Source organism: Pipistrellus kuhlii, unplaced genomic scaffold (assembly GCF_014108245.1).
Source record: "Pipistrellus kuhlii isolate mPipKuh1 unplaced genomic scaffold, mPipKuh1.p scaffold_m20_p_15, whole genome shotgun sequence".
Classification (NCBI taxonomy): Eukaryota; Metazoa; Chordata; class Mammalia; order Chiroptera; family Vespertilionidae; genus Pipistrellus; species Pipistrellus kuhlii.
Window position 1 is genome coordinate 46,424,676 of NW_023425460.1, and position 13,416 is coordinate 46,438,091.

The following is a 13,416-nucleotide window of genomic DNA, read 5'->3' on the forward strand; positions in this document are numbered from 1 at the left end:
CACTGAGCCACACTGTCCGGGCAGTAAAATGTCATTTTTATGATGGTTTTCAACATATACATACATAAAATCTAGCTTCTAACTTTCAGTTCTGTTTTATTGTATAACTAGAGGCTCGATGCACGAGATTCATGCACTGCAGGGTGGGGGGAGTGTCCCTCAGCCCGGCCTGCATCCTGTGGCAGTGCAGGGGCCTTGTGGGCCTCAGCTGCCAGTTGGACATCCTTGGGGCTGCCCAGAAGGCAGGAGAGGCTCTCACCACCGCTGCGCTGAGTGGTGCTGCCGCTGTGAGACACACTGACCACCAGGGGGCAGCTCCTGTGTAGCAACCGGTAGTTCCATGGTTCGGTTGATTGGCATATTAGCCTTTCATTCTATAGGATTCCTTGTAAGAAAGGATTTCTGAGTTAGTGATTCCTGTTCACATAGATTGCGAAGTCAGTGCCAGAGCGCTTGTTGGCGGTGCTCAGTGGGAAATGTGCCGGAAACAGCCTGTGAAGAGGCGGAGAGTGACATGGAGGGAGCCAGGGACTCAGCACAGCAGAGAGTTCAGCAGGAGGGTCCTGGGAGCAGAGGGGGTTGTCAGGCTGGGGGGGCTGGGGTCTGAGAAGGGGCGGGGTTTCCCGGGGCCACTTGTAGGGCTAGGGCACGAGAGATTAGGTGATAAAGGAGTGTGACCCCGGAGGGCAGGAGAAGTTACGTAAGTTCATTCATTCTTCTAGTTTTGAATGCTTTTTAATTTTTCTTTTCCCTATTCAAAAACTTCTGTGTGCTGTGGGTTTTAAAAGAAATTATCATTGTTTTTAATGTGATTGAAATAGTGGGAAAACATGAATCATTACTTCCAGAATTTTGCATTTTAAGATGCTTATTTAGGCTCACTTTTTGTATTGTTCCAGCGTATGCCCTCCCCCTTCTTCCTGCTCCCCCCCACCTCCCCGCTCCCGACACCCCTCAGATGCACTTCCCCCCCTGTGGCCTGCTCCGCACTGCAGGTGGTTATCCCGGTTCTTGTCGCAATCTGCACTCTCCCCTGTGCCTGACGTTCTCACCACCTAAACACTGCTTGTTGAATAAACAATCTGCTCAGTCCGGCCAGTGTGGTTCAATGGTTGAGTGTTAACCTATGACCCAGGAAGTCGAAGTTTGATTTTTCCATCAGGGCATATGTCCAGATTGTGGGCTTGATCCCCAGGAGGCAGCCTATCAATGATTTTCTCTCATCATGGATGTTTCTATCTCCCTCTCCCTTCCACTCTGACATCAATAAAAAGTATATTTTGGGAAAAACCTGCTCATAGATTTCTGCTTAGGGTACAGGCTGTCTCGACGTGTTTCAGAACGGTCTCTCCTGACACCCTCCTTTCCCCTTAGAGTCCCTGGTTTCCAAAGCTTTGTATCCCGCTCTTGTCACTCAACAGAAAGACTGCCTGTTTGCAGCTGCCTCCCTCTCCGACTGCGAGCTCCTCAGGGAGGGCCTGGCTGATCATCTGCTTTACCGACACCGGGCACAGCACACCGTTAGCCCGTAGGCCAGGCAGGTAGGATAGCGAGTGCCAACAGGCTTTCACAATGCTCATCAGAATGTTCGAGACATAGGAACAATGTTGTTGGCTCTGAGATATTTCTTAACTCCGCAAAATCAAAGCTAAAGATCTTTAATGAAGTGTCTCCTAAATGTGCCAGGGTTGTGCCCGAGCCCCAGGTCCTTCCGGCTGTACTTGCCGAGAAAGAGAGAGGGAGGGAGGGAGAGAGAGAGAGAGAGAGAAGAGGGGGAGAGGAGGAGAGGAGGAGAGAGGAGAGAGGAGGAGAGAAGGATTCTCGGCTGTCCCTGCCCACCGTGGCCCTCCTGCCTTTCCCCTGGGCTCGGCCTTTGCAGGCCCTGAGGAACCAGTTGCTGTTGAGGGCCTGCGGGCGGCGGCTTCCCGGGAGAGGGCTGCAGGGGAGCATCACGCAGTGCGGCAGTGAGTGGCCGGCCGCTGCCCAGACATCCGCACTCTCCGTGCCCGTGACATCTGCCTTCCTCGCCGGCATCTTAGGGCCCGTGTGATGTCCTCAGGGTCCCTCGGCCTCAAGGCTCCCGTAGCAGACCCCACCATGCGCCTGTGGGCAGGAGGTGGCCCCTGCGCCCCTTTCTGACTCTGATCCACAGAGTTTTCTGTCCGAGTGGAGCCGGCATCCGGACGCCTGCCCCCCTCTGCACACGCTCGTTCCTGCCCCCCAAGGCGAGGGCGCCGCCTTTTAAAAGGGTCCCGGCCTTCGTTCCTTCTTATCACAGAGGACAGGAGCAGCCCCGGCTGCTCACATGGGCACCGAGGGGCAGTGCCAGGCAAAGCCTCGCTCCCGGAGAGCTCGGAGGCGCTGATGCCAAAGGCGCTTATAAGCACAAAGCGGAAAAGGCATTTGCATGCGTTTGCTGCTGGTGGCATTTCTCACTGGAACCTTCTGTCTGTCAACATTGCTGGAGGACTGGCCTCGGCTCCATCGCGAACATCACTCTTCTCGTGGCCTGGGCGGAGGAGAGGTGGCGGGAGTGGGAGGATGGAGAGCTCTCCCGGGGAGGGCCTCAGGCCTGTCTCTCCTGGAAAGGGCTGGGCATGACCTGGGTGGGCGTCTGGAATTGTTTGGGAAGAACCCGGGTGAAGTCGGATGCTTTGTGCCCCTGGGCTGGGTGACTGTGTTATCTGAGCGCAGTGACTCCTGGGAGAATCCAGCTGCAGGGAGGAGCCTCTCAGGCAGGGCTGGGCATCTTTTTCCTGCCAAGAGCCACACGGATATTTACAACATCACTCAGGGCCACACACAGTCACCCACTTAAAAACCAGCCTGTTAGCCTGGTCGGCATGGTGCAGGGGTTGAGCATTGACCTATGAACCTGGAGGTCAAGGTTCGATTCCCGATCACAGCACATGCCCAGGGTTATGGGCTCCATCCCCAGTGGGGGGCGTGCAGGAGGCAGCCCATCAGTGATTCTCTCTTAGCATTGATGTTTCTCTCTCCCTCTCCCTTCCTCTCTGACATCAATAATTAAAAAAAAAAAAAAGGCGGTCCAGGCTAGTGATTCCCATGTGAGAATCACCTCCAGGGAGGCGGTGAGCCCAGTCTGGGTGTGAGGCCTGGGGAAGGCTGCCTCCTGACCTGGTGGGAACACAGCCACGCAGCCGTGAGCCCTCAGGATGAGACCCCGCAGCAGTGACCTGAAATGAGAGTGGAAACCGCCCCGCACCATTGCCCGTGGCGCCTGTCACCGCAGGCAGGCTGTCACACACAAATCACCCGCAGCGGCGGAGAGGGCTCCGGGGGAGGGGGTCCCGGCGGCGGGGGCTCCGCTCCTGGGAGTGTAAATGGGTTCCTGTGACTGGCGCCCCGTTTGCAGCCTGTGTTTGTAAATCTGTCTTGCCGGCATATTTTATGCTTCAGTTAATTTGGCTGACATCTAATTTAGTTGACATCTAAAAATAAAATCAATTTTCAGACAAAATACCCATAAAATAAACGAAATGCTATAATAGGTTTCCAGAAATTAAAATGTAATATATTTAGGCTTCTACTCTAAAGCAATTTCATCTAGAATAGCAGATATCGTAGATGCAATTTTTTTTTCTGAGTCTGTCAATTACACAAGAATAAATGGAGCTGCTCTATATTCAGAAATGGGCTGCTTGGAGAAGTTTGTCCTGAAAAAAAATGGAGATTTTTTTTGTTTTTTTTGTTGGGGTTCCCTTAAAACATGTCAAAGAACTTGACTCTGAATACTTTGTGCGTTGTTGTTGAGCTGTAATTAAGCCTTGGCAATGGTTACTTTTGATACAAACATGATCAAATTTTCATTGGGCGAGTTCTTTTATAATTAACATTGAGTTACGTGCTGTTTATTATCCCATTTGTTTACGTTTCCTGTCATTTTCCAGTTGTTTGCTTGAAGTTCATTTTTTAATAGTGAATTAGTAACTGATAATGTATATTGATTTCAGTGTTGCTCCCAATTTACATTTTTTATCTCTCTGGTTGGTGTATTTGGCTTCATCGTTTATTTCTGTAAGTACTGGTGTGACTTGTTCATTTAGCTCGAAGGTTAGATGTAGCTTCTAAGAGAGTCTGGTTTAGAAAATGGTCCCCACGTACGTGAGTACTTGGCATGTTCGACACGTCAAAGCGACTGGTCTCTGGAAGGTCACGGGGCACGCAACCCTGAGTTCCTCACAGCGGGCTCATCGTTTCCGAACCTCGGACTGTACCCTCCAGTAGGTGGTGCAAACTGCCTCCGTTTCCAATGGAGATGTAACTTAAAACTGTGATGTATCCATTCCCACTCTAAGAATAATATGTCAACGTGTTTTCTCAGCTGCTGTCATTCTCCCCAATTTCTAAGAGAAGCTCTCTCAGTTACCTTAGGTTTTATTCCACAGGTACCACGAGGGTGACCATCATCACAGGAGAGGTGAGAGGCGAGAGGGAACATCAGGGGTGGGGCTACCCACACTGGGAGACAGACCTGTTACAAATGATGAAAACAATAAGTCATTTGCTTCTGTGCTTCAGTCCCGCAACCAAGTGGGCATAATGACAGCCCCACCAGAAACAGTGGCTGTGGGCACCAGATAATGACATCACGTAGCAACATCCAGCTTCCTCTCCCTAGCAACTAGCCTCCTTGCTGTTTCTTCAGCCCAGGAACAGACTTACTTTATAGCCAGGTGCAAACATTTTACACTTTAACCAAATGTCTGGGAAGTGTTTTCACGTGCCTCATCTCATTTGATCCTCACAGAAGATCCTGGAGTAGGGAGATAGGAGACTCGGTGGAATCCTATTTTCTTTTCATTAGCCGGAAAATGGAGATTTAGAAAGTTTAAAAACTTGACCCGACAGAAAAGAAGTAAGAAATGGTGGACCTTGAAAATGACTTCAGGTTTTCTCACTGCGCAGAATAAAGTCAAACACTGCTGCAGTCAAATATTTTACCCTTTGCTCTCCCTGCGTGATCTACAATAATCACCTGCTTCCTGTTGATATTTACTGCTGTGTTTCTGACAATTACCTGAAAGAGAAGTTGGGGTGCTTCGCCGGGCTGGGAAAAGTTTAGCTGCATCAGAAAGCAGGTCTAATTAAGCAAGTTTATTCTCTATCTTTAAAAGGCTAAGTTAACTTGCACATGTGCGATACATGTAAAGCTCTCCCTGGAGCCAATTGCACCCATGTGTTTCCATCTGTCATTGTCAATCGTGAATTTGGTTGAAACTTCAATTATAGAGAAAGGGTAAATAGAGATATTAAAATATTTCTTCTATCAATTTCCTTTCAATTTGCATGAATCCGTGCACTGAGCCATATGTATATATATATATGTGTGTGTGTGTGTGTGTGTGTGTGTGTGTGTGTGTATATATATATATGGATTTATGTGGATATTCACGGCAGGTCCTGTGGGTAAGGCCCCTCCTGAGAACCCCAAGCAGGGCCTTTGGGTAAGGCCCCCCCCCCCCAGGGCTCCTCCTCAGAGCTGCTCCATCCGCAGACAGGGATTATGGGCCCAGGCTGCCTGTCTGCAGGGTCGGCTGGGACCCGTTTCCTGCGAAGCGCGCTGAGGTGCGGGCCCGGCAGTCCTCTACACCGTGGCTGACCGTTCTTCGTGGCCGTTTCAGGTGCGAGCCACACGTGGCCAGACACAGAGGGATTCACCGGAAGTCCCTGGGCGGCCCTGCACCAGGCCGGCTGCTCGGCCAAGGGAACCCCTTGCTAAGGGCTCCGGGGCCCGGTTGGCTGGCGGGGCCTCGCCGGCGCTTTGAGGCTGTTTCCAGCCGCAGCGGCCGGAGGGAGCAGCGGGACCAGAGCCTGTTTCCCGGAGGCCTGTGGCCCGTCCCCGCACAGGAGAGGCTCAGTCAGCGGCGCCGCACGTTCCAGAGGAAGCGTGTCTTCTCTCACTGCCTCACCGCAGCGCGTCTGAGCTCCAAACACACAGCACAAATTAGTTCTACGTGTTTGGCAGTGACAGGCTGAAGGCAGTGAGTGCATGTGTGTGTGTGTGTGTGTGTGTGCGCACGCGCGTGCGCTCTCGCATGCGTGTCCAACATGTTGCATGCGTTTTAGATAATCCCGCATCTCCCCCTCTAAAAGGAAGCAGGAAATACAACTACAGACTTTGAAATTTAATCTTTCACAGGACGTGTCTTTAGCCCTAACACATCAAAAGGAAAATGTATCGCGAAAGCTTTAAAAAGATTGTATTTAAAAAGTAATGGTGAAGCCAGCGAGGGGCCTTTAACTTAAACGTTTTAAGGACGGCGGCATCTGAACACGGAGCACGGCATTTCCACTGACCATCAAACCAGAGTGGCAGCAGCGCCCCCGCCTCTGACTCGCCGTTCCTAACGGGTCACCACAGGGCCATTGAGAGCGTGGTTCGCTCTTCATGAAGACCTGGTCTCGGTGGCTGCCTTCTCGCTGTGTAAAACGGTGCCGGGCCTCGTAAGTGCTCGGTAAACTTGCCGAGTAAACCCTGCCGTGTGCTCAGTGCTGCCTCGCACTCTCCCGTGGGTCGTTCCCAAGCTCTGAGCTGCACGCAGACCGGCCAGCGCGTTCGGAGGCCGGACAGGCCTGACCTCCGGAGTCCTCAGCCCCAGGGATGGATGGACCCCAGGCCCCAGGCACTCCGAGGGCTCCGAGCGCCCTGAGATTTGTTTTCGGAACGACGGGCCACCAAGTTCAGCCCTGTAACCCAACCCTCTGAAAACAAGCACATCCATCACGAGCAGCCCTACCCCAGCCTGGGCCTGGGAAACCCTAGCCGAAGGCAAACAGAATCCTATGTTCCCTGCCGGGGCTCCCGCACTCGGCTTTGCTTGTCTTGGATCCTTTGTCGGAACTTTATACACGAGCCTTCCGAAGCTGGGGAGCCGGGGCCCACCCTCACCCGGGGATCGCAAGCCGTGTTGACAGGACGTGAGAGCGAGGACCGAGGAGACGCCGGAAAACACTGCGGTTCTGACGGGCCCCCCGCTCCAGGGAGGCGGCACTGAGTCCAGGCCGGAGAAGGCCAGCGCTCGGAGCAGCCGTGGCCGCCCCTGGACCTACGGCCCCGTCCGCTGGCCACCGGCCCTCACTTTCTGACTAAATGCCAGAGGCTGTCGCGGGAAGGAAACAGAGACAGGGGGCAGCACTTGGTGTGACACAGCCCCGGGCCCTTCTACGTCCCCGATGCACCTCCTGTGGCCTCGGCACGCCGTCCGGTGAGCGAGCGGCCAGTGCCTCCGGGCAGTGCGTCCGAGCTGGGACTCCGAGGGGCCGAGGCAGGGGCCGCCCCGATGCGGACGAGGCCACCCGCAGCCCAGACTCACTTTACTTCTCTGACAGCTCGGAGGCAGATCGTTCCTATGGGAAAGCTCAGCTCAAACGTTGTTGATTCAGGGACAATAAACACCCGCCACGATCCCGAGACTGGCCTGCACGTGTCTGATATGTCTGTGGGGTTCCTCTGACACGGGGGCGGCAGTGGCCGGGGCCGGGGGCAGGAACTCTCGGGGGCCTTAGAAGACCCACACCCTCCTCCATTGTGACGGGCGGGCTTGCCTCTATGACAGCGTGGGCCTGGGAGGCTGAGGGGCCCGGGAGCGGCGCCAGCTGCGGAGAGCTCAGGAGGCGATGGGGAGATGAGGGAGCCCGCCTCGGCCCCCTCGGTTCCGGCAGGACATGGCCAAAGGGAGACGCTTCAACCCGCCCTTGGACAAGGACGGACGATGGGTGAGAACCAGTGCCCCGTCTCAGGGCTCTCAGGCCTCGTGGGTGTGATCACAGACCCGAGTCCCGGTCCCACCTCTGCTCCTTCCCGCGGCATGACGTGGTGACTCACTTCACCGGCCTCAGCTTCTCCATCTGTGAAACGGAAGCCGCAGCACCTGCGCCTAACACGCCGTGTGCTGCTGTCTCCGCTGCTGGAACATACGCGTTGTGGGCGCTGGACCCGGGCCTTATTCGCTGGCTGCATCCCGAGTGCCGAGGAGGGGGGGTCTGTACACAGGAGGACCTCAGAAGACATCTGTCGGGGGGTCACCGTGACACTGGGGACCGCTGATCCCATTCCCGTGGCCCCAGTCTGGTCCCTGAGCCCTGCCCCCTGGGCTGTGAACTGGGAAGAGGCCAGCAGTGCACCATTTCCCCAACTCGGTCATCAGTAAACGTCACCTTTTCAGCTTCACGCTCTTCCTCAGACCTCTCTCTCTCTCCCCACCTCTCTCCTCTCTCTCTCTCTCTCTCTCTCTCTCTCCTCTCTCTCTCTCTCGTCACTGACAGAGCCCGGTGGGCTTGTCACTCTCCTGCCATCCCCCAAAAGCGTATCCCACACCTCTGCACGCAGTGCTAGCCTCAGCAGCACCCCCCCACACACACACACGTGTTCAGACGCCCCTGCTTCATGTCAGAAAGACCTGCCCCAGGAACACGGGAACTAGTGTGATATGTTTGTGGGGTTCCTCCCACACTGGGGGACACTAATCCGTGACGAAGAGAAGAAACGCACATTTCCCGGACTAAGCAGCGCCCCCTCTTCCTGAGGCCTGCAGGGCCCGGTGGGGTGTGCTGCCTGGGCGTTAATGGAGGTCGGGGACGGTGTCTTCGCCACTAGGGGTTTGTGTTTCTCAAGGAAAAGTAAACCCAGAAGCGGGTGGTGGAGGGCTGGCACCTGCTCCGGGCATCGCTGAGGCCCCGGCTGTGTCGGGCCTTCTGTTCTGACATCTCTGTGTGAGGCTGAGGGACTCGGTGTGCAATGAGGGGAAGGTCAAAGGGCAGCAGACAGAGGTGCGTGTCTGCCCCTCCTCCGAGGTGACGCAGCCCCTGCACAGCCTCCAGAGGGCCCAGTGCACGATGGCTAAGGCTTGTGTGGCCGCTTCATTGATGCCCATTCCTGCTCTCGCGGGAGACAGACACATCCACCATGAGAGAGAATCACGGATCGGCCGCTTCCCGCACGCCCCACGCTGGAAACCAGCCCGCCACCCGGCCTGTGCCCTGACCGGGAATCGAACCGTGACCTCCTGGGCGATGCTCAACCCCTGAGCCCCGTGGGCCGGGCTGGGGAGGAATTCTTACCGCCTCACTGCCACCCCACCCGGGCCAGGCTCCTGTCACCACGGAGGAGCGAGAGTGAGCGTCAGCTCCTGTGCCAGCCCCTCCCCGCCGGACGGCGGGCTCCCGAGCCAGGCCGCTCTGAGCCTTTGGGGGCCTCTCCCGCCAGCACCGAGGGGCATGGGGGTCTGCTGGCCCTGGGTTTCCAAAGTGACTGCCGACGAGTCGGGAAAACGTTCTTGGCTTCGGGCGGTGGCCCGCGGGGAGGACAGTGATGGCGTTCGTGTTGCCACTGACGTCGCTGGGGGCAGTCTGGCCGCCGCCCAGTAGGACAGGCCGCCCTCCCGGTCGCCTTCCTGTTTAGTATTTCAGTCCTTGCGAGGCTGGATGCAGCAACCATTTCACCGCCGCTGAGCTAAAAGGCGCCATTTCACGCTTTCCCCAGCGAACAGAAGGGTTTATTTCACAGCTGTCAGGGGGTAGCCATTAAGTACATATTTTAAAAGAGTGAAATTAAAGTGCTAGAGCCATTTCTTACAGCGATTTAGCCCACAGACCTGCGGAATGCAGATGAGCTCACACAGGCTGCCCCGTGGGCGGGGGAGGATCATTCCTGACAGCAGGGCACCCCCTGGGGGAGCAGCCGCGGTGGGGATGGGGGGGGGCGGGTGGCCCTGTCCCCTCACCCCAACTCAGGGCACCTGGGAGAGGCAGGCCACGCCAGGAGCTTCCTGTGGGCTGCTGCGTCCGGTGCCCCTCCCCGCCTTTCACACGGGATAGGAAGCCCCATCACTTCCTCCTCTGCCACCTGCCTCCCCACCTGGACCCTGCACTCCTCGGCCCCCGGTGTCTGAGGTCCACTCCTACCCGCAGGAGGCTGGCTGGCTCCCTCCATGAACATGGGCGGGGTCTTGTTCCCAAGCACAGGGGCCCTCGAGCAGAACGGTCTCGCTTTACACGTGTGTGTGAGTGTGTGTGTGTGTGTGTGTGTGTGGTGTGTGTGTGTGTGTGTGTGTGTGTGTGTGAGTGTGTCTGTGTGTGAGTGTGTGTCTGTTCTCTGTGTGTGTGAGTGTGTGTGGTATGTGTGTATGTCTGTATATCTGTGTGTGTGTGTGTGTGTGGTGTGTGTGTGTGTGTGTCTGTGTATCTGTGTGTGTGTGTGTGGTGTGTGTGTGTGTGTCTGTTCTCTGTGTGTGTGAGTGTGTGTGGTGTGTGTGTGTGTCTGTGTATCTGTGTGTGTGTGTGTGGTGTGTGTGTGTGTGTCTGTGTATCTGTGTGTGTGAGTGTGTGTGGTGTTTGTGTGTGTCTGTGTGTCTGTGTATCTGTGTGTGTGTGTGTGTGTGTGTCTTGGAGTTAAAGGGCTCACCCCGCAGGGCTGCACCCTGGCACCCCGCCGGGCGCAGGACTGCTTCCAGCTCCAGGACAGCGGGGCGCCCCGAACCGGGAAACAGCCAGCAGCGATGGCCTTGGGCCACAACAATATTTTCTGTCTTGGGAAGGACTCCTCAAAACCACCCATTCCCCTCGCGTGCCAGAGGCACCCAGATTGCATTTTAATCACTTCACGGAGGAAGCCTGCTGCCTGGCTCAGGCGTGCCAAGGTGCCTGGTTTTATTTTATTATTTTATTTTGTTTTATTTTATTTTATTTTGTTTTGTTTTGTTCCATGTTATTTTTTATTATTTTAAAATGTTTTTAGAGAGAGGAAGGGAGAGGGAGAGGGAGAGAAACACCCGTGATCAGAGAGAATCACCAATCGCTGCCTCCCGCACGCCCCCTACTGGGGATCCAGCCCACAACCCGGGCCTGTGCCCTGACCGGCATCGAACCCTGACCTCCTGGTTCAGCGGTCAATGCTCAGCCCTGAGCCTGCCGCCGCCGGCAGAGGTGCGGGTGTTAACGGAGGCCGTGCTGTCCCCTAGTTTCTGCACATCGGAGTGACGCAGAAGACCCCGGAATCCATCACCAGTGAGACGCTCAAGGAGCCCCAGAACCCGCGCTTCACCCGGCAGATCGAAGACAGGCTGCCGCCCATCTACCGGGCCCGGGAGAAGGTGCGTGTGGCGCTGGCCACGGCCCCCGAAGGACCCCTCCCTCCGCCTGGACTCCCCAGTGCTGGCCCCATCCCGCCTGGGCCTGGGCGCCCCTGCTCCTCTCTAGAAGGAGCTGCTCCCTCCCGGCCCAGATGCTCCGGGGGTCTGTGCACCTTTGGTTCCCGCTCCCTCTTCATTGACACGTGTCCTGCCTCCTGGCCAGTCCCGGCAGCTTCGGGCATGGGGTGCCTCCAGGAGCAGCCGGCGTTGATGGCACGCCTGGCGGGCCCACCTGCCCCAGGCCCAGAGGCTCCGAGCTACTTTCCCCTCTCGGGTCCACAGCGAGCCGTAACCGTTCCTTCTCCCTCCACCGAAGGGGCGTGGGAGGGAGGTGTGATCATTAGCAACCAGGGCTGAGTTTCCAAGCCGCAAACAGAGGAGCACGCCTCTGAGCTCACCTTCCTGTGCTGGCTCCTTCCCCGGTGGTGGGATCATTCTTTCTTTAACAATGTTTTTTTTATTGATGTCAGAGAGAAGGCAGAGGGAGAGAGAGAGAGAAGCATCCATGGTGAGAGGGAATCATGGATCAGCTGCCTCCTGTGCCCCCCCCCCCCCCACACACACACACACACTGGGATTGAGCCCGTAACCTGGGCCTGTGCCCTGACCGGGAATTGAACTGCCACCTCGTGGTTCATAGGTTGATGCTCAACCGCTGAGCCACGCCGCGGGGCAGGTGGCTTTGTCCTTACTCAGTGTCTCTGGCCTCCCGGCCGCCTGAGCCGCCATAGGCGTCCCGAGAGCAGGCGGGGCCTGACGTGGGCCCCTCTCCCTCCCTTGCCTTCCAGCAAGCGGCCCACAACAACTTCCCCTTCTCCATGCACGACAACCGGCACAGCCTGCGGAGTTCCGGCCTCTACGCTGACTCCGTGAGCACCCCCCCCGCCCCCCGAGGGGCAGCGGCCTCGGGCCTCTGGCCCCCTGAGACGTGCTGAGCCAGGGCCTGGCCTCACAGGGGGAGCAGGGCCGTTTCCAAGGCCCGTGAGAGGCCACAGAAAACAAATGCACGGAGCCCTCCAAGTCCCAGGCGGCCTCGCTCTCTGGGCCGCCATTATTTCCTCCTTTTCTCCCTCCTTCCCTCCTCCCTTCCGTCCTCTCTTCCTTTTTGTGGATTCTTAAATTCTCAATATCTTTCATAGTTACAGTTTCAGCAAGTAATTTTTTAAAAATATATTTTTATTGACGTCAGAGAGGAAAGGAGAGGGAGAGGGAGAGAAACATCCATGATGAGAGTGAATCACTGATTGACTGCCTCCTGCACGCCCCCTACTGGGGATGAGCCTGCAACCTGGGCCCGTGCCCTGACCAGGAACCTAATGGTGACCTCCTGGTTCCCAGGTCGACGCTCCTCCCCGCGCCCTGCCGGCCGGACTGCCATGTTGTACGCTTACACGTAGGCTGTCCCCCGCGGGTTGTTCCGCAGACCTCAGAGCTGTGTGACTGCACACATTTGTCTCCTCATCCTCTCGGTTCCTCCCCAGGCCCTGGGACGGAGGAAGGTCGCCCCGGAGAAAAGGCAACACGTCTCGAGGAATTTCAACCTCTGGGCCTGCGACTACGTGCCGTCGTACTTCGACGGCTTCTCCAACAACCAGATCTCGTACGTGTGCCCGGAGGCGGTGGTGGTGCCGCCGTTCCGGCGCTTCCCGCGGCAGTACGACGAGGTGTGGGCCACCTGGCGGTTCCTCCCCGAGGGGAGCTACGCCGAGCTCCTGAAGAAGAAGCCGAAAGTCCGCTTCGCTACCGACAAAAAGGCCACCTCGCCCCTGGAGCTCTTGTGCCCGCCGGGGAGCCTGGATGAGTTCCGGGAGGCGGGCATGGCCGTGGGCATCCCGTCCGGCACGGCCGGTGAGCGTAAGGCTTGCCAGGGCTAGAGGCTGTGGGTGCCGAATGCCCAGGGCACGGAGGCCAGTCTCTGCCGCGGAGAGAGGGCCGGTTCTGTGGCCACACCCCGCCCGTAAGATATATATTTTTTATTTCTAATTAGGTTGAAAAGCATTCAAGCCTTACCCAATAAAAATATGTGAAGATATACACATTTTTAAATGAATGTGTTATAACTAAATTGAATGCATTTCAAAAAGGCCACACTCACCTTGAGGGGAGTGTTAACAGCTGTATAACTGAGATGTGGTTATATTTTCGCTTTGAAATGTCGGACCATGCAGAAAAAGTAGGCGCCCCCCGTGGTTGGGACACATCGCCAATCCTTGTCCCGTCCTCGTGAGCTAGCCGCTCGTTTTCATTCTGTGCCTTTGCCATC

General features: G+C 56.4%; 1 protein-coding gene across 1 annotated transcript; it reads left to right on the plus strand.

The window, feature by feature from the left end:
* Positions 1-7,689: 7,689 nt before the first annotated feature.
* TEX36 (testis expressed 36) lies at positions 7,690-13,027 on the plus strand. The gene is made up of 4 exons (XM_036439341.1): positions 7,690-7,740; positions 10,983-11,114; positions 11,942-12,022; positions 12,635-13,027. The coding sequence occupies exons 1-4, from the start codon at positions 7,690-7,692 to the stop codon at positions 13,025-13,027; spliced, it is 657 nt and encodes a 218-aa protein (XP_036295234.1).
* The last annotated feature ends 389 nt before the right edge of the window (positions 13,028-13,416 follow it).